General features: G+C 39.9%; 1 protein-coding gene across 2 annotated transcripts in view; it reads left to right on the top strand.

The window, feature by feature from the left end:
• The first annotated feature begins 7,835 nt into the window (after positions 1-7,835).
• The window catches only part of SAV1 (salvador family WW domain containing protein 1), a 595,297-nt gene continuing 582,789 nt past the window's right edge, over positions 7,836-20,343 (top strand). For both annotated transcript variants that reach the window (XM_044074303.1, XM_044074304.1), the window contains exon 1: positions 7,836-8,331. In XM_044074303.1, coding sequence (XP_043930238.1) covers positions 8,238-8,331 — 94 coding nt within the window. In that variant the 5' untranslated portion in view covers positions 7,836-8,237. The remainder of the gene's footprint in view (positions 8,332-20,343) is intronic.

The raw sequence follows: 20,343 nt of genomic DNA, 5'->3' as shown, positions 1-20,343 counted from the left end.
TGTGATGACAAGGTTTAGATCCCTGGAGCATGTGGCTCTGAGGGATTGGAAAACTCAACTAGTGTTAAATACTTTATACCCTTTCCATAGCAGAGGATGGTTTTGATCTATCTACCTCTGGGTTATGGGCCCAGCACACTTCCGCTGCACCACTCTGCTGGTGAAGCCATTCTTTTGTTGATTAGGATGTATGCTTGGGGTCATTGTCACATTGAAAGGTGAAATTCCTCTTCATCTTAAACTTTCTAGCAGATGCCTGAAGGTTTTGGGACAAAAGTGACTGGTATTTGGAAGTGTTCATAATTCCCTCCACCTTGACTAAAGCCCCAGTTCCAGCTGAAGAAAAGCAATCCCAAAGCAAGATTATGCCACCACCTTGCTTCACCGTAGGGGTGGTGTTCTTTTGGTGATGTGAAGTGTTGTTTTTGTGCCAAACGTACCTTTTAGAATTGTGCCAAAAAGTTCAACCTTGGTCTCATCAGACCATAACACACTTTCCCACATGTTTTTGGGAGGCTTGATGTATTGTTTTGCAAATTTTAGCCAGGCATGGATGTTTTTCTGTGTAAGAAAAGGCTTCCATCTTGCAACCCAACACCATAGTCCAGATATATGGAGAATACAGGAGATTGTAGTCACATGTAGTACACAACCAGTACTTGCCAGAAATTCCTGCAGCTCCTTCAGTGTTGCTGTATGTCTCTTGCCAGCCCCCGACCAGTTTTTGTCTCATCTTTTCATCAATTTTGGAGGGACATCCAGTTCTTTGCAATGTCACTGTTGTCCCATATTTTCTCCACTTTTTGATGACTGTCTTCACTGTATTCCATGGTATATCCAATGCTGTGGAAAAGTTTTTGCACCCTTCTCCTGACTGATAGCTTTCAACAATGAGATCCCTTTGATGATTTGTAAGCTCTCTGCGAACCATGGCTTTTGCTGTAGTAGGCAACTGAGTACATGTCAGGAAAATCCTACAAGGACAGCTGAACTTTATTTGGGGTTAATCAGAATCTCTTTAATTGATAGCAGGTGTGTACCCAAGAAGACCGAATGTTGTAATTAAATCAAAAGATGCTTCAACAAAGTATTAGTTTAAGGGTGTGCACACAAAATAAACTATTAGTTTAAGGGTGTGCACACTTATGCAATCAGAGTATTGTACGTTATTTTTTATATTTTTCCCCTAACAGATTTGATTGTTTTTCAATTGAATTGTACAGGTTATAGATCACACTGAAGGTGGGAAATGTTTTGAAATGATTTATTTTGGTCTCATTTGTTTATATCACAAAAACCTGGAATTTTAACAGGGGCATGTAAACTTTTTCTATCCACTGTAGCTGTGTACATTGGCCATTGCAGAGGCATGTCAACAGTGACTTCTGGAGCTGTCAAAGGTTTTGCCACCCAGCACCATGGGTGATGATAACTACTTACCACCAGGACTGACATCCCTCACCAGTAAACATCAGCAAGGTCCAGGTCATGCAGTAGCATGCCATCCCTTCCACAGAAGGTCATGAGCCTTGCAAACTCTCACCAGCAAAGGTATGGCAAACTGAGGTTATGAAGGTGAACACCATCCATGTCATAGGACTTCTTGAGACCTGCCCACTCTTGACAGCAAAGAAAACCTAGGAAATGGGCAAGCAGTGATTTCATATTCATACCAGGTTAGAACATGATTGCTGACACATCTGTCCTTGCATTGATCGCATTGCCAACATCCTGATGGAGTGACATATGTACCACACCCATTTCCTGTTACCAGTCTTGTATTAAAGTGTCCACAGACCCCAGAGTATTTGTGAACAGAGTTTGTGTTGACAGTGATATTACTGTGTACTCTGGTACCCTGCGCAAATGATAATGACTGTAAACTACACTACCTTGCATCCAACAAGATGCTGAGCTAATGTCTGATACACATTCTCTCACCCCCAAAAGGGCCCACAACAATACCGAAAAAGTGTAATGTCCCAGAAATCACAGACGCACAGGTGAAAACAGCCCTTTCACAAGCCAAAAGCACAGTATCAATGGGCCAGATGGTGTCTCAGGCTGCATCTTGCACGAACTACAGAACAAACTAATCCCCCCCACCTAAACACAGTGTTCAACCTCAGCCTCTCCACAGGCTACGTGCCCATAGAATGGCACACAGCAATGGTTATTCTGCTCCACAAAGGAGGGGCCACAACTGACCCTGCTAACTATCGTCCCATAAGCCTAATTAGCCTGGTCTGCAAAGCTATGGAGCGCATCATCATGGAACTCATTAACAAAGACATTGGGAACCTCCAAAAACTTGACCTGAGCCAGTTCAGCTTTGTTAAGGGCAGATCATGCCTACTAAACCTGGTTGACTTCTTCAAGACAGTCACTAAGGCCATAGATGAGGGGAAGGTAGTTCACACAGCCTTCCTTGACCTTGCCAAGGCTTTTGACACCATTCCCCACTCTGGAATTATAGAAAAACTCACCAGCCTAAACATAAACCCCTACGTCACGAGATGGGTTGCCAACTGGCTTACAGACAGAACTCACACGGTAAGAATAGCGGGCTCCAGGCTGGACTCTAAACCAGTCACAAGTGGTGTCCCACAAGGCTCGGTCCTGGGACCCCCTACTGTTCGGCATATACTTCTCAGAAGTACAGGCAAACACAGGAGGACTATGGCTAACCAAGTTCGCCGATGACTGCAAACTGGGAGCCATAATTGACTCTCCAGCTGACATGGACATTCTCCAAAAGGGCCTTACTGAAACAGACACCTGGTGTCAAAGTCATGGTCTCAAGCTAAATGCCAAAAAATGCATAGTCATCCCATTTGGGAAAACAAAACACTCATGAATTACCACATAGGTGGCAGCCCCCTTAATACAGAAGAGGTAATAAGAGATCTGGGGACCCAGGTAGATAGTAATCTCTCCTTTTACAATCATATTGCCAAAGTATTTAGGAAATCCTTTTATGTAGCCCATCATAAAGAGGTTATAGTGCCCCTCTACTCATCACTCATCAGACCCATCATACAGTACAATGCCCCATTTGGGATGTACCTCACAAGACACTTCCAACAGTCAACTGCGCAAATGACAATGACTGTAAACTACACTACCTTGAAACCAACAAGATGCTGAGCTAATGTCTGATACACATTCTCTCACCCCCAAAAGGGCCCACAACAATACCGAAAAAGTGTAATGTCCCAGAAATCACAGACGCACAGGTGAAAACAGCCCTTTCACAAGCCAAAAGCACAGCATCAATGGGCCAGATGGTGTCTCAGGCTGCGTCTTGCACGAACTACAGAACAAACTAACCCCCCCCCACCTAAACACACTGTTCAACCTCAGCCTCTCCACCTAGGCTACGTGCCCATAGAATGGCGCACAGCAATGGTTATTCTGCTCCACAAAGGAGGGGCCACAACTGACCCTGGTAACTATCGTCCCATAAGTCTAATTAGCCTGGTCTGCAAAGCTATGGAGGGCATCATCATGGAACTCATTAACAAAGACATTGGGAACCTCCAAACACTTGACCTGACCCAGTTCAGCTTTGTTAAGGGCAGATCATGCCTACTAAACCTGTTTTACTTCTTCAAGATAGTCACTAAGGCCATAGATGAGGGGAAGGTAGTTCACACAGCCTTCCTTGACCTTGCCAAGGCTTTTGACACCATTCCCCACTCTAGAATTATAGAAAAACTCACCAGCCTAAACATAAACCCCTATGTCACGAGATGGGTTGCCAACTGGCTTACAGACAGAACTCACACGGTAAGAATAGCAGGCTCCAGGTTGGACTCTAAACCAGTCACAAGTGGTGTCCCACAAGGCTCGGTCCTGGGACCCCCTACTGTTTGGCATATACTTCTCAGAAGTACAGGCAAACACAGGAGGACTATGGCTAACCAAGTTCGCCGATGACTGCAAACTGGGAGCCATAATTGACTCTCCAGCTGACATGGACATTCTCCAAAAGGGCCTTACTGAAACAGACACCTGGTGTCAAAGTCATGGTCTCAAGCTAAATGCCAAAAAATGCATAGTCATCCCATTTGGAAAAACAAAACACCCATGAATTACCACATAGGTGGCAGCCCCCTTAATACAGAAGAGGTAATAAGAGATCTGGGGACCCAGGTAGATAGTAATCTCCCCTTTTACAATCATATTACCAAAGTATTTAGGAAATCCTTTTATGTAGCCCATCATAAAGAGGTTATAGTGCCCCTCTACTCGTCACTCATCAGACCCATCATACAGTACAATGCCCCATTTGGGATGTACCTCACAAGACACGTCCAACAGCCTGAAAGACCACAAAAGTACCTCACCAAGAGGATTACTGGCCTCAAACATCCGTCCTATGCAGCCTGACTGGAAAAACTCCAGCTGTACTCAGTTGCATATCGCTTACTCAGAGGTGATCTCTGCCTAACTTACAAAGCCATGCCCAACTTAGAATTGATGGACATGCTCCACCTAAAGAAATCCAAGTCACTGCAAGCCACTCGTTCTAGTGAGCTAAACCTCACCACAACAATAAATAGAACATGCTGGAGGGATAGATTCCTGTCACAGAGACTCCCCATGCTTTGGAACAAAATTCCTAACTACATTAGGCAGAGCCTCTCATTAACACTCTTCAAGAGAAACCTTGACGTGTGGATGGGTAGCAGAAAATACACCCCTGGGATCACTTCATTGGCTCTTCTTGACAGAGGCTCAGTTAATTAATTAATGGGGCGGCGAAAGCTGACACACTCTGGCTAGGGAAAATACACTAAATGTAGTAAAACCACTGGAAACACCACGCTGGACACAAATAAGATTTCAACTTTGTGTCCAGCTTGGTGTTTCCAGTGGTTTTACTACACTCTGGCTAGGCTTATAAATGCCCTCGGGCAGATAGTCTAGTACCTACCTATGAACCTATGAACATTGAAACTAGACCATGTACTAACCAGCAAAGCCTGATGGGAATACTGCAGGTACCATGTTTACTGTTTTGCTACTTACATATCATGGCTCAGAGTTGTTAACCAGATTTTGCTGTCTTGCCACCAGTGCTGTGTGCTGCACCCATCAATGCCTAGGGACTGTGGCTTACTGCACCTCATCATGCTTTTGGTGACCATCATAAGCATCACCTGCTATTGCTACTGTTGGTGGTTGATGTAATACAGCCACAGTCAAGATGTTGATCCTGCCTCTATATATATTAGGGTGTGGCAAATACTGCAGACATCTTGCTGGCTATATCAGGCAATTAATGTAAGGAATCCTCCTATGCATCCTGACATGGAAACCATGCCTTCAGTAGCCAAAACATACACTCTGTGAAGTCCCATGTCTGAGCACGCTTTGTACACTGGTGAAAATAAGCTCCTAGCAGATATAACTGAATTAATGTGCAAATTCAAAACAACTTAATCACAAACATGATTTTGGCCTTTCCACTTAGTGAAAGTTTTATAGTAGACCCATATACTAAAATGAAACAATGAATAAAACAGCATTATTAATTTTTGTTTCTGGGATTATCATTCACTTGTTATACAAATAAGCTCATTAGAAAAATTACACTTTCTTGTAGTTTTGATTATAACTGATACTTTGTTGGCATTATGAAAGCCTTCCACAACTTTATCTTCTTTTATAGGAATTGTTCTCGTTTCCCCTAGCTATTTACACAACTAACTGAAGTTGGACCTCACAACATCCCTGGCTGGTCTATTATTTCCCAAATAATGTCCATGTTGTTAGACATTATTGCTTACTTATTTAGAAAGGACATTTGCCCACAAGCTCCTTGATTTGTTGTCTCAAGAATCAAGAAAATGTCCAAAAATATTCAAGGGCAGAAGCCCTAAAATGGAACAGTTTTCAAATCTTATCATTTAGTTAAAATGTTACCATTTCATCTATAATATAGTTTGCTTTAACATACATTTTCTGAACAATAAGCATAGGTCTCAGACTTCCATTTTCAAGATGTAAAATGCTTCCTCTCAAGATGTGGATAAAACGGACAAGATGTGGAGCACTTACTAACAGCTTGTGAACGCTTTCATCTTGGAAGCTCTCACCTTAGTTAAAACGGGTTTCTTTATAGATATAAAAAGTTTTTTTGATGAATGAATAAGATTTCATGTTATTTACAACTAATATCTGTTAAATTATTGAAAATGTGTGACAGACCATTTTTAATGTGAAGCAGCTGAGAATATGATATTTTAAGACTCAGAATGAAGTATGTTCATTATAAAGTGGCACACCTGAGAAGTACAACAGTAAGGTTTTTAACTATAATACCTGGCACTTTTTTGCTTAATGATACATAAACAGACAGATAAAAAAAAAAATGAGCCAGAATTAGGGATGTCCCTGAAAGGTATGCTTTCTCCTAGTTAATAAGGTTAAAAAGGACAATTTACTCTAAATACAGCAAAAAGAGAATATAATTATGGTTTTGCATCTGTACCTGTACAGTTCTGCCTTTGCATATATATATATTTGTGTGCATGTGTGTGTGTTTATATATATATATATATATATATATATATATATATATATATATATATATATATAAATATATATATATATATATATATATATACACATATATATATATATATATATATATATACACATACATATATATATATATATATATACATATACATATATATATATATATTTATATATATATATATATATATATATATATATATATACATACACACACACATACATAGATATGTATACATCTACATATATGAATATTTATATATATTGCTTTGCGTATATATAGAAAGAAAGATATAGATACATTTATCTTTCTCTATATATTTTTAAAAATATAATATATACATTTATATATATATATATATATATATATATATATATATATATTAAGTACATATCTCTCAACTGTTCAGTTTTTTGCAAAATGTCCATATTTTTGCCTCATATTCATATGTTCGGTCTGTTCCTAATAAAATTTGTGGTTTTCTGGCAAATCACTGGGATGATCTTAGGAATGAAATCACCAAATAATGGCATACATTTGAGTTTCAGACTTCAAACCCTTCAGAAAATGTATGTTGTTAACACAAACCCTATTCCTCTGGCAACTTTTTAAGAGCAATATTTGAAATCTGCCCGTATTTTGTCCCCCCCCCCCCCCCCATTTTGTCATGCTTTTTCAGATTTCTTGCACTAAGAGGTTGAGATGTATGATTAAGGAGCTGTTAACGAGCTGTTTCCTGCGGTCCAGTGGCACAACGTTTAGTTCCTCAGCCTCCATTGCCAAACTGTGACTCTGGATACTGCTCCCGGGCGGAGTCTGAAAATGTTCTCTGATGATCAGTGTTCCAGCCCGGACAACAAATGAAAATAAATAAATTATACAAACATATACGTGTGTGTATATAGCACATGTATCAATATGTATATTCGTTTGTGTCTACATATATAAAAAAAAGTTATGCCATCACTAAATTCGCAATTTTTTAAAATATAGTTTTTTTAATAATTGCGAATTTAGTGATGGCATAACTTTTACAGGCACATAAAACGTTCTCTTACTATACCGAGACTTCTGCGTAAATTACAGTTTTATATAAAGAATACTCCAGCTTAGCTATCATTATTGTAACTTTTGCGTGTAGAACTACATTACTTCTGCTTGCGATATGTTTTTGCAAACATAGTGTCACTTTGTATTTAATAAACGGACAGAGGGTCACGTCTGTTCAGGTTCTGCATATAAAAGCAGTTTCATCCCTCAGCGATAAATTAGTAACACTGTAGCTTTTTCTCCTGCTTCACCTAAACAACTGTAATGCGTCACCGTATGTCACGTGGGTGTTGCATCCCAGAGTTCCCAACGAGGGAGGGAGCCGAAGTAAGGAAAGTTTGTGTGTGTGTATCCTGTGGTTTAAAAAACTGTGGAACGAGGAACGTAATCGAGTCAAACTACAGACTGAAAGTCCGTGAAAGGTGTTCACTGGTGTCACGAAATATCAGCCGTGCTTCTGGCATTTTCGTTTACTTTGAAGAGGTTGTTTCTCCCCGAGGAAGGTTTGTATTGGAAGACCAACGGGCTATTAAAATGTTAAAATGGCTGGTGACTCAAGGACTTCCCCCGGTGGCAAACTGAGCCACGGCTGTTTTAAGAAGGGTATACTGTTAATGTTTATTCCTTGCGAACTCTAGGAATGCTATCCCGAAAGAAGAGTAAACACGAAGCCTCCAAGTCTCCGCCATTCGTACATGGAAAATATGTCAAAAAAGAGACTAATCCACTTCTGAGTAAGTAGTTGTACTTTATGATTATGTTAGTGATACGAAACTGACAGTTTATTTACTTGGAGATTATAAAGTATTCTCGGTTTGGAGTACTTTCATGGCCAGGTCTGGCCTCACCTCTGAAACAGCTGCATTAAAAGCTGAGGGTAATGTTAGGTGGATCATTGGTGGATGTATTCTCTATGGGCTTTGTGTTTCTATAACTTATTATCAGTAGTAATAAACATTCGTAGGTCGGGATGCGCAACAGGCTACTCCATGTAAACCGCAGTGAGTGGAAAGATCTGCCCAAGTCCTGTAATCAGACGTAATGCTGTATATTAGAAAAATATAAATTGACAGCAATTAGTGTGTAGTGTAAAGCACCTGGTGTACTGTTGAGACTTTGTGCCTCTTCACATACTCTCAGATGCATGACAAGACTGGAAGATACAGATGCTCATGATCTGTCACTGTTCTCGGCGAACTGGTGTTCAGTGCCTCATCGCCTCGCCAATAATAGAATTGTGGCATAAAGTAAATTAAAACTGATCTGCTGTAGATGGGTGTGCGGGTATTTAAGTACTGTACGTCTTTTAAATTATTCTGTTGTGAATTTGCTTCAGAAGGTGGCACTATTAACAGAGGGGGAATCTAAGCGCTCTCACTGTACTTTTATTTCCTTTATATATACCAGACGCTGCGTATCTGCTGAAGTATTGCATAAGCGTCTAATAAAAATTACAGTAAAGTTGGTGATATGCTCCATCATCAGGGACACTGATTTCCGGATCACAAAAACTTCCATTTTCCATCATCAGGGACACTGATTTACGGATCACAAAAACTTCCATTTTCATGAGATTAAATTATAACACTGATTTTAAATGTAATTTCCAGTCATTACAGTTTGTAATCTTTGCATAATGAGTAAAAATGAAAGTCGAGTTTATATACATAACACTAAGACTCAGTGCTGTTAAGCAGTTAAATGTGAGACGTACAGGTTGTGGTGATTGAATGTTCTCACTTAAAATGCAAAATTCTGTGAAAATCCCATTTTTTTCCGATACTCATTTAGTTTTAGGACATGCCTTTAATTTTTATAAATAAATAAAATCGGGCTTCCTTTTTATTGTGTAATTGAAAGGCACATGAAGTAAAATGTTAGTTTTTTTTTTTAACATTCTCTATTGATTTTAAGAAAAAAAACACAGTTAATCACTAAATGTTATATCGATGTTTTATTGTTATGTAATTTTAGTACAAGTGGGTATTGTTAGTACTGTCTTACAGGTGTACTTTGAGGGTGTTTGACATTCAAATGTGAATAGCCCATGTTGTCCACAGCAAGTAGCTCACTTTAGTGCAGTTTTATAAAGCAGCACACAGCCAAGCAGTGCATATTAAGTGTATATCTCTGTGGCATCACTAGCTTTTTTGGGGGGTGGGGGGTGGAGTAAGTGTGTCTTTGGTAGTTTTTTTACTCAAGTCTCTTTCTAGACAGGGAAAAAACATTCTTTCTTTAAAGGATGTTTTTTTCATTCTGTTTTAAATGGTGTTCTGTCCTGTTTGTCTTCTGTTGCCTATTTGTTGACTTGATGAGCCCAACGGGCAAACTGATAATTTTTGGAGATGACCTTGGGGCACTGCCTAAGTAACTTGCTCAAATTTGCACACAGTAGTCAAATAAAGGTGGAAGGAATCCTACCATGTAGCATGGATTTAGAAAGCATCTCAGAGCTTAGTCCTGCAGCATGAAAAATAAGCATGTCTATAGGAAAGACTGTGTGTGTGTGTGTGTGTGTGTGTGTGTGTGTGTGTGTGTGTGTGTGTGCGTATGTATGCAGTATTTGTTTCTGTTAAATTGAACTGAATGTGACTTTTGTATTGTCGTTACCATCTATATCGTCTTTTGAGGTTGAGAATGAGGAGTGATATTAATATTGATCTGTTTACCAGCAGGATGGATTATTTTGCTATTACATTTATTCTTAACTGTTATCCGATGCCCAATTAATACTCAACCCAAACAAAACTAAACTACTCATCTTCCAACCCACCAAACATACTCAAAACAACTCTCACTTTAACATCACAGCAAAAGACAACACCACTATATACCCAACTGAACACACCAAATTGCTAGGAGTGGAAATAGACAATAAACTAAAATTTGACATTCACATATCCATGACCATAAAAAAAGTCCACAAAAAAATAGGAGCATTATACAGAAATAAACAATTTCTCACCAAAGCAGCAAAGATTTCAATAGCAAATTCCCACCTTATCTCCACCCTACTTTATGCCTCTCCAGTATATACCAACCTAAGGCAAGGTGATCTAAACAAGCTAGAGACCTGCTACAACAAAATCGCCAGATTCGCCACAGGGGCATCCTACCCGTAGTCACCACTGTCTCTCACTTGCCTAACTGGGCTGGCTTGAACTCCCTCACCTCCTTCAGTGGTATCAACTCTTACTCGCCCACAAACTAGTAAACCATCCACTAAATGTCCCATCCCTCCAGAATCTACTCCAACCCTATCGCACCACCAGACCACTAAGATCCAGCAACAAAAATCGCTTGCAGATCACTAAAGCCAATAACTCTGCTGGTGAAGCACTATTCTCTTGCGCCATAGCCAAATTATGGAACTTACTCCCACCCACAATTACCTGCGTACCATCGTGCACCAACTTCAAAACTTTATTAAAAGCGCACCTAAAAACATGCTGGCTATGCCCTTGCAACTCCCACTCTAATATCATCCACCCCATCCAACTACTACCTTTCTTTCACCTCCACTAACTACCTTGATGATAGCAAGCTTAGATGCTCATAAGCCCTAGTACTTTTTATACAGCAGGAACTTCTCATTGTTACATTTGTTAATGCCTGTTATGTACTTCACAGATAAAGATTCTAGTTGTCTACTGATGTACTATGTTCTTCATCTGTGAATATGTTGTAAGTAATTTCTATGTTAAATTGTTAATCGCTATATAATCCAATGTAACTACTGTCTGTTTATTTTACTGTGGAGCTTTTCTCCCCGGGCCTCCGCTGAAAATGGACCCACGTCCAGTCGGACACTCCCGGTCAACAAATTTAAATAAATAAATAAAATAAATTAACAGTGACTGTAGTGTATTATTTTTAAATGCATATTGAATTTTTTAATTTTTTTTTTTTTATTTATATTGGAATGGCGCTTCCAGTCTTTCTGCAATGTTCTGTGACATGCCTGGGTGACTGTTACCAATATTTACCACGTGAACAGGGTTTTACAAGTTAGGTTTAGAGGATACAACTTTTTGACAGACTCCGTTAGTACTGCTCACTCTTTAAAAACTGGAGTGAAAAATGTGCAAGTAAGGTAATTGGGATGCTTGTGTAGTTTTTATACTGGGTGTTCAGTGCTACAGAACAAAGGGCAGTTATTTAAGATTGGGCAACAGAGTTGATGCTTTGTGTACAAATCTGAAACTTCTTGCAACATTCCCATCAGAATTCTTGGTAGGGTGTGATGAGGTGTTTGTACCTAGGGGTTTTATTTTAAATTGGTGTCATCTGTGGTTATCAACCCTCTTGTTCGCAGTGTTATGTGAGTTTGGGGTGTTAACATCAACATTAGTCACTGTGGCCAAGTCATGTAGATAAAGCCACTGTTTAAACTGTGGGTGGTTAGTGTCCTCAGTGGTGTAGTTCAGATTTAAGTTATAGAACACTTAGTTGTGTCACAACTACAGCCTTTGTGTTGGACACTTTTTATAGTACTTTTTATTATGTGAATGTTTAGTCTGATATTATAGGAAGCTAATTGTTATGTTTCAGCAGTACCTAAGTTGTATTTTATTCAGTGTTCTATAGATAATGTTGCTCTATCACTCAAGTGGTTGATTAGTACAATATTATAAGTTGTTCATAAATTTTACTTTAGGATAAAGCAAGAGTAGTTCCGGAATAGCTATTTTTTTTAGCTGCAACTACTACTACTATTTCTCATAGTACTTGACATGTCTTTTCGTCTTTCATTTTTCTTTGAATCATCTTTATTTAGAAATGTCTTGAGTCTAGTACAGGAAATCTTCCAGTTTTAAGAAGGTTTTTGAGGTAGTCTGTAATCTTTTTCGAGCAGTACTCTGATTCTGTTAATTGCACGGTTCTAGTTTTGTGATTTCTTTTCCAGTGATGGTGACCATTTTTATTGCTTTATGTGGAATAGTGTGTAGGTGGGAGGTAAGATATATCCAGAAGGACAGTTAAGATATTTTTTCTGTCTCACAGACAAGAATGACCAAGTCTAGCAACTTAAAAAACATCTCCATATAAAGTAATATAGTGGTAGTTGTCTCATGAGTTAGTGTGGATTTAGGGTACTGTGACTGGTGCAAAGTGGTACTCTGGGGAGAAGCCTTGGTTGGAAGGAAAAATATTGACGGCAACCACCATACTGTATTTCAATCTTTTTATTTTTACATTGTGCGTCCAGCTGACTGCTAGAAATGATCAAAGTTGCTTTTCACCCGATTTGAGTGTCTTGAGTTTTCACAATGCTTCTGTAATTGACAAGTAGTACACAACAGGAGAGTACTTTTATGTTAAGGCATTAACATCTGTTTTGTAGTTGAGCCAGAATGATGCAAGGGCATCGATACTGCTATACAGAATGTCAGTTGATAAAATCTGCCTTTTTTCCCCTTGGGGTTAAACACTTCACTTAGCTGATGAAGGCAGTAGTAGTGTCTTGTTTTGTGCTTCCTATTGCTGCTGTTTGTTGGCCACCACTGCTGTCAAGCCTGTTATAGTTTTCAAATTGTATTGTACTTCGTACTTCTGAATTTTTTTTTTCTTCTATTGCTTTTGTAGTGCACGGAAGCAGGTAAAGCTCCATGTGCTACATAGGATGAGTTGAGTTAACTACTTTGACATTTGTTTTGAAAGTACAGTTATGTAAAATCTTACCATAATGGTAAGATGTCATTGCCTTCACTGCTGCAATATTCCTTACTAATGGGATTCCCTGCTGTAAAGCCTTCCAACCGACCAGTTTACAAAAGTTTACCATTGCTTTAAGGTGTGTTGAACATCGTCTGCTTACTCCTTGTGTAAGGTAGGGCATAAAGGTGACGTTCAGACGTACCATCCTCGGAACACATTGCCTCTGTAGGAATAGCAGTCCAAGAAAACCAAGGGGAATCTGCACAGGAAGGAAGGGAAAAAGCTCAGGGGGATAGAGTGAATTTTGCAGAGGTGAGGGAAAGGACATCTACCATTATTGTAAAATTTTACACAACTGTACTATATCCTTACATTCACAGCTTCAGTAATAGGAGAGTGCAAAAACTCAAGAAGAAACCTGGGAGGAAGAAGCAGCAGAGCCCTCAAAGAAGTCATGAAGAATGGCAGCAGCAAAATCAGCTCTAGCTCTGGAGATACCATCCAACTGGGAATGTTTTTTTAAAGGTATGCATGGAAGTCCAGGTAGCAGCTTCAAGAATAGAATTGGTGTCTAAGCCTTTGAAAAAAGCACCAGAAGAAGCCACAGCTGTAGTGAAATGAGCCTTTTATAGAAGGAAGGCTCTCGCCATGAAAAATGTAACAAAAGGAAATAACCTTTGAAATCCAAGTGGAAATAGTTTGGTTGGAAACAGCCAAACCTAAAGCACTAGGATGAAAGGAAACGACCAAACCTAAAGAACTAGGATGAAAGGAAAAAAATAACTGGTCAGACTTCCTGATAGCTCAGATTTTATTTGGATAAAACTAAAGCTGTCTATGCACATCTAAGGTATGTGAACCCACAGATATTGCCAACATTCTGGCTGACAGGTTCAGTGCAAATTTCTCCCCTCCCTCACCCCCAAAAGAAGAAATACTTATCCCAGCTGAATGTAATCTCTCTCTCATCTCAGATGTCCAGGTGAGAGCCGCCCTCAGCAAAGCTAAAAACACAACATCAATGGGATCTGACGGTATCCCGGGTTGCGTGCTACGTGAACTCCAAGAGGAGCTAAACCCGCACATAAAAATGCTATTTAACCTTAGCCTTACTACAGGATATGTACCTGAACACTGGCGTACAGCAACAGTGGTCCCACTCCACAAAGGGGGTACCTCTACAGACCCTGGGAACTACCACCCCATAAGCTTAACCAGCATGGTCTGCAAAGCTATGGAAAGATTCATTATGGAACTCACGTTGGGGACCTACAGACACTTGATCCCACCCAGTTTGGCTTTGTAAAGGGCAGATCCTGCCTTTTGAACCTGGTTGACTTTTTCGAAACAGTCACTAGAGCCATTGATGAGGGCAAAGCAGTCCATACAGCCTACCTGGACTTGGCTAAGGCCTTCGACACAATACCCCACTCAGGCATCATAGATAAGCTCAACAGCTTAAAAGTAAACCCTTATGTCACTAGATGGGTTGCAAACTGGCTAAAGGACAGAACCCATAAAGTTAAAATCACTGGAGCAATGTCAGACTCAAAAGCCAGTCACAAGTGGTGTCCCACAGGGATCTGTCCTGGGACCCCTCTTGTTCGGCATTTATTTCTCAGATGTTAAAGGATGTTAAAGCAAACATGGGAGTGTTGTGGCTGACAAAGTTCGCAGATGACTGCAAACTAGGCGCCATAGTCGATACACCAGCGGACACTTACATCCTACAAAAAGGCCTTACAGAAATGGACAACTGGTGCCGGAGTCACAGCCTTAAACTAAATGCCAAAAAATGTATAGTCATCCCCTTTGGGAAAAACAAAGTACCCACAAATTATCACATAGACAGCAACCCACTGAGTACAGAAAAAGTAATCCGAGACCTAGGGACCCAAGTCGACAGCAACCTCTCATTTGACACCCACGTTGCCAAAGTTGTTAGAAAGACATTCTACCTTGCACACCTTATCATGAAGGGATTCACGTCCAGATCCAAGGATGTCATTGTACCCCTATACTCCTCCCTCATCAGACCCATGATTGAGTACAATGCCCCATTTGGTATGTACCTCACCCAGCATTTGCAACAGCGGGAGAGACCACAAAAGTACCTCACCAAGAGGATCAAGGGTCTCCAACATATGTCTTATTCTGCCAGACTAAGAAACTCCAGCTCTGTTCAATAGCATACCGCCTGCTCAGAGGTGATCTGTGCCTGACGTACAAGGCCATGTCCAATCAGGAACTGATGGACATGCTCCACCTCAAAAAATCCAAATCCATCAGAACCACGAGAGCTAAAGACTTGAACCTCGGCACAAGTATGAATAGGACATGCTGGAGGGATAGATTCATAACCCAGAGGCTTCCCATGCTCTGGAACAAAATCCCAGTTCATGTTAGGCAGAGCCCCTCACTAACTCTCTTCAAGAGAAATCTTGATGAGTGGATGGGAGATCGTAAGTTTACCCCAGGGGTCACATCTGTGTCACTACTAGACAGGGGCACAGTAAACTAATTCTATTATATAATTACTTGCACATTCACTACAAAATCAGATATTTTGTGCCAACTGTAACATGATAGTGACCTTCACTGTGTCACTACTAGACAGAGGCACAGTATTCTAAATCTATTCTGTGCATTTTGGTACCATTTCATGGGGTGGCAAAAGCCACATCACTATGGCTAGGCTTACAAATGCCCCAGGGCAGATAGCCTAGTACTAAACTATGAAACTATGTAGCACCCGGTCACTTGTCAGGTTGCAGAGTGGGGAAAAAAAGTAGGCAGATTAATAAACTAAGTAACAACTCATTAAACACCCTGTCCTCATGAAATATAGGGCTTGCAACTCGGACACCCATCTGGAAGAAGTAAGAGCCAACAAAAGAACTGTCTTCCAAAAACCATGTTGCAAGGAAGCTGAAACAGCAGGCTAAAAAGGAGCCTGAGTCAGTTATCCCAGAACAAAACTAAGATCACAGGGAGGAGGAACAGGCTTCCTGGGAGGTCTATTATCAAGGACTCCTTTTAAGAAACTGCTTGGCCTCAGCTAACGGAGGAGTTAAAGGCAGACGAGCAGAAAGAGCTGTTAAGTGGGCCTTAATAGAAGAATAGGCCAAACCAGCATTGAGCAACTCGCACAAATAAGAAGAAAGAACCAAAGGAACATCCCATAAAGTGGGTCCAGGTCATGAGAAAGACACAAAATAGAAAACCTCTTCCATTTAGACAAGTAGGATTTCCTGGCCTCCTGCAGGATCTAAGGATTGCCAAGAAATGCATGGACTGTCTTCATTTGTGCACTCTCAACCCAAATTTGTCTTAAACAGGTTCCCCTGGCAACAGAGAACTTGGATATAGCTGTTTTTGAGTGGGGACACTATTTGAAAGGGGTAGTTTAAAGTATCTAGTTAGCCAAATTGGCTAATCTGAAGTTCAGTATACTAGAGATGAGGGCCAGCCTTTCCACCTCACAGGTTATTTAGTACTCCATACCTGAAAATGCTGTTGTCATCCCCTGTAACGCTATATGACAGTAGTTTGGTATGTAAAAGATGAGATGGAGGTTCCCCGTCCTGCCATCTTTGGAGGGCTTGAGATTTTGAGGAAGGGTCTCCCGTCGTCTTGTTACTAGCAGTATTTTGAGTTAGATGAGTTATGTCATGGACAGACTCTGCTGTTGCTGTCTTCTGATGCCACATAAATGGTTTCTTAATCTGTCGATCCCTTGTACCCTTTTCTGCTACTGAGGAAACATTGCTGTAACCTCTTTGCATCCATGACCAACTACAAATGCAGCAATTTTTTTTCTCTATTGCATCTATGGGAGGATACTCCAGGTATACAGTCATTGGAATGACTTTACATCTTTTTCCCCCATTTCCCATTATGCTAAAATTCCTTGAAGAGCAAAATCAAAGTAATTCTAATAGCCCCCTTCTGGCCCTGCAAGTTTGATTTTTGTTTCTGCTTTGGCCTGCTCTCTAGAACATGTCTCCACTCTTGAAACCCTCCATGAGCCTTCTTTATCTTTCTGACCAACCTCGCCTGGGCTTTCACTTTTTGAAGTTAACCACATGCTTTCTCAAGTTTCACCAATGGTAAGGGTCCCTTCTGATCTGTCCATGATGGGCCAGATCCTGACTTCTGGTCAGAGACCTGGCACTGAGAAATCTTGTATCGGGGCTTGCTTTAAGACTGGACCCATTCTCTGCCCCCATCCCTGGCATTCTGGAGTAGTTTTTCTCCGATTTTTGACTTTTGATTTTAAGTTTCTCTTTAGTCAGAGTTAATGATTTCTCTACGCTCTTCAGGTAAACTACTTGCTAGCATAAGTAAGTCCAATAATGAACTTTAGTGTATCTCTTATCAAACAATCACATGACTGTTATATTATTCACCTTCTTAGTATTTTTATTTTGAGTATGCCTTCTTTTGATTGTGTATACCTTTTAATTTTTTGTTACTTTTGTTGTTATACAATTGCATATTACAGTTTGTGCTATGTTGGAGCTTTTCTCCCCGGGCCTTTGTGACAATCCACCATGTATCATTTTTCCAAAACTAGTGTGATTTCGGTTGGGCTTCCAGTTTTCTTTCCAAATTATTCATAGTGGCGTAAGTACTTACTGCATTGTATGAATATAGGCAACTCACAGATTTCATTTGGGTAGAACCAGAACTGTAAGGAAGGATTCCTGGCATTTCATGCCACCCCCCCCCCCCCAAACAAAGGGGGACCAGAAATATCCAGTATGTATTCTTTGGTTTCCGAAAGCGTTAGATTTTTCTATTCAAAAACTGTAGTGAGTCCTTACCTCAGGCTTCCAACACTAATAATGTAGACATGACAAAAAAGCTTATTCCTGTAAAGTGAGGTAGCATTACTTCAGTGCTCCCTTAGTTTAGCTTTTTACAGAATGAATCCAAATCCTGTTTCAAAGAAAAGGGCTATGAAATCCTCAACTGCTCATGCTGTAGTTGTGCACACATTCTTTGTGTGTGCACATTCACTACAAAATCAGATATTTTGTGCCAACTGTAACATGAACGTGGCTAAATTTGCATATTCAGCTGTTTCTCTGTACCTTTTTAACTGATGCAACGTTCAGACTTTGCATCTGTGTCTAATTACTCTGTTTGCTATGCATTAATACTCTGTACCAACTTTGTCTGTTGTTCCTGGCCCATGGCTGAAAGGGTCTGTTGACCAGCCCACTTGCCTGGTAGTCAACATGGAAATAAACCTAGAAGAGCTGTCAGTGAAGTAGATACAGTAATGATTATCATGAAACATTTGATTTTAAAGTCTGGATATTTGACATGAATAGGCCTGGTAGCTATGACTGACAAAAATTATGGGTGTGTCACCCCCACCATCCATACAGGGAAGTTATGCCCCTCGTACTCTGTGTTTAATTGGTTTTGAGAGTTTCAAAACCTGGGTATGTTAAAATATCCTTTTGTTGTTTGCCAGATCAGTCAGTTATTTCGAATGTCTGGACTTTGGTCATGCTGAGTATCCTTGTACTCCGTTTCCACAGTGAAGTTTGGAGACATTAGAATGGTGACACATGCAGACTGCAACTTTTTATGTGAAAAAAATTGTTTTCAGTGCTAGAGAAAGTTCAGATATGACTGATTAGGTGTCTCGGTCTTTCCTGGAGCTTCGTGTTCTCCCAGGGAACTAAATTATCCCATGATTAAGCCATTCATGTTTAGTCTGCCCAAGCTTTATGCAGCTCCTTTAGTTTGTCCTGTGTCTCTTCTTTCTGTACATTTGTACCAGTTTAACTGTGCTTGTTAGTCTAGTTGCCTCTTACACCAAAGAATGTAGGCTGTGTACCAAGCAAGCATCCGTATTCTGTGAACTTCAGTGCCCTTAACCTTCTACAGTTTTTGGCACCTGCACTTGAAGCAGCTGTCCTTTCTTTACTCCTGGTGTTAACTATTTTCATGGTATGCCATACCACCATAGTTTTGAAGACCTGTGCTGGACTGACTTATGCTTCTGTCTTTCAATCAGCAGTTGCTAAATTTGTGTTGTATGTTGTTAGCTGCTGTTAAGACTGTATGTAAAGAAATTATGTGAAGAGTTAATTTTGGTGTTTAAGAATGAGTCATGGAATGGTGCCTTTAGGAGGAGGTGACTGTAGTAAAACTTGTGAAGATCCTATGATTTCAATAAAAAGTTGGCAGTTCAGACTATTTACAGTAAAAGCAGTTGTGGCCTGCTTGACTGGAACTGAACATTAAGACGTCAGGAAAGTTAAGTATGACCGTGTAACACATTTTTTACTTGGACAGAAACTGTATCATTGGCACATATAAGTATCTTGATTTTTTTTTTTTTGATTATTTTTACAGATTACTGTTTTTGCAATTTAATATATATAAAGCACTTTGTCTATTCAGTATCTTCACAAATCCTTATCTGTTTAAAAACTTTCATTTGTCTCTCTAGTGCTTGCTGTCTGTAGGCTATTGTGTAAACTGAAACATTTCCTCTGTGTAATTATCTCTTGGCTAGTGGGGGCTGGTTCTTTTGTGTTCTTGTAAAAAAAAAAAAGAAGCTATTCTGGTTTTTAAGCCCTAACTTTGGTAGGGTTTCTGTCTTTGCACACAGTGCAGACTGGAGAAGTTGTTGACCGCAACTGAGCTACAAAATATAAGTATCTTGATTTTTTTTTTTTTGATTATTTTTACAGATTACTGTTTTTACAATTTAATATATATAAAGCACTTTGTCTATTCAGTATCTTCACAAATCCTTATCTGTTTAAAAACTTTCATTTGTCTCTCTAGTGCTTGCTGTCTGTAGGCTATTTTGTCCCACCCTCCCTCCCTGTTGGTGTCTTGCTCTTGCTTGGTGGCTTTGCAGTTGCCCGCCCCTACTGTGACACACCTCCCAGTCTAGTGTCATTAGCTCATTCTGCTTAATACAGAGAGAACATTTGATAAGGCCTTCTGTTCCTCCTTTTTCCCTTTCAAAAAGTAAAACAAAACTTTTTTTTTTTTTTTTCTCTTTCGCCTGAACCTTCTTGTGTTCTGACTGTCCTTCTCAAACATTTTGGAAATAT

The sequence above is a fragment of the Protopterus annectens genome, chromosome 6.part0, assembly GCF_019279795.1.
Source record: "Protopterus annectens isolate FY-2018-M chromosome 6.part0, PAN1.0, whole genome shotgun sequence".
NCBI classification, from domain to species: domain Eukaryota; kingdom Metazoa; phylum Chordata; order Ceratodontiformes; family Protopteridae; genus Protopterus; species Protopterus annectens.
This window is presented reverse-complemented; position numbering and strand designations above follow the sequence as displayed.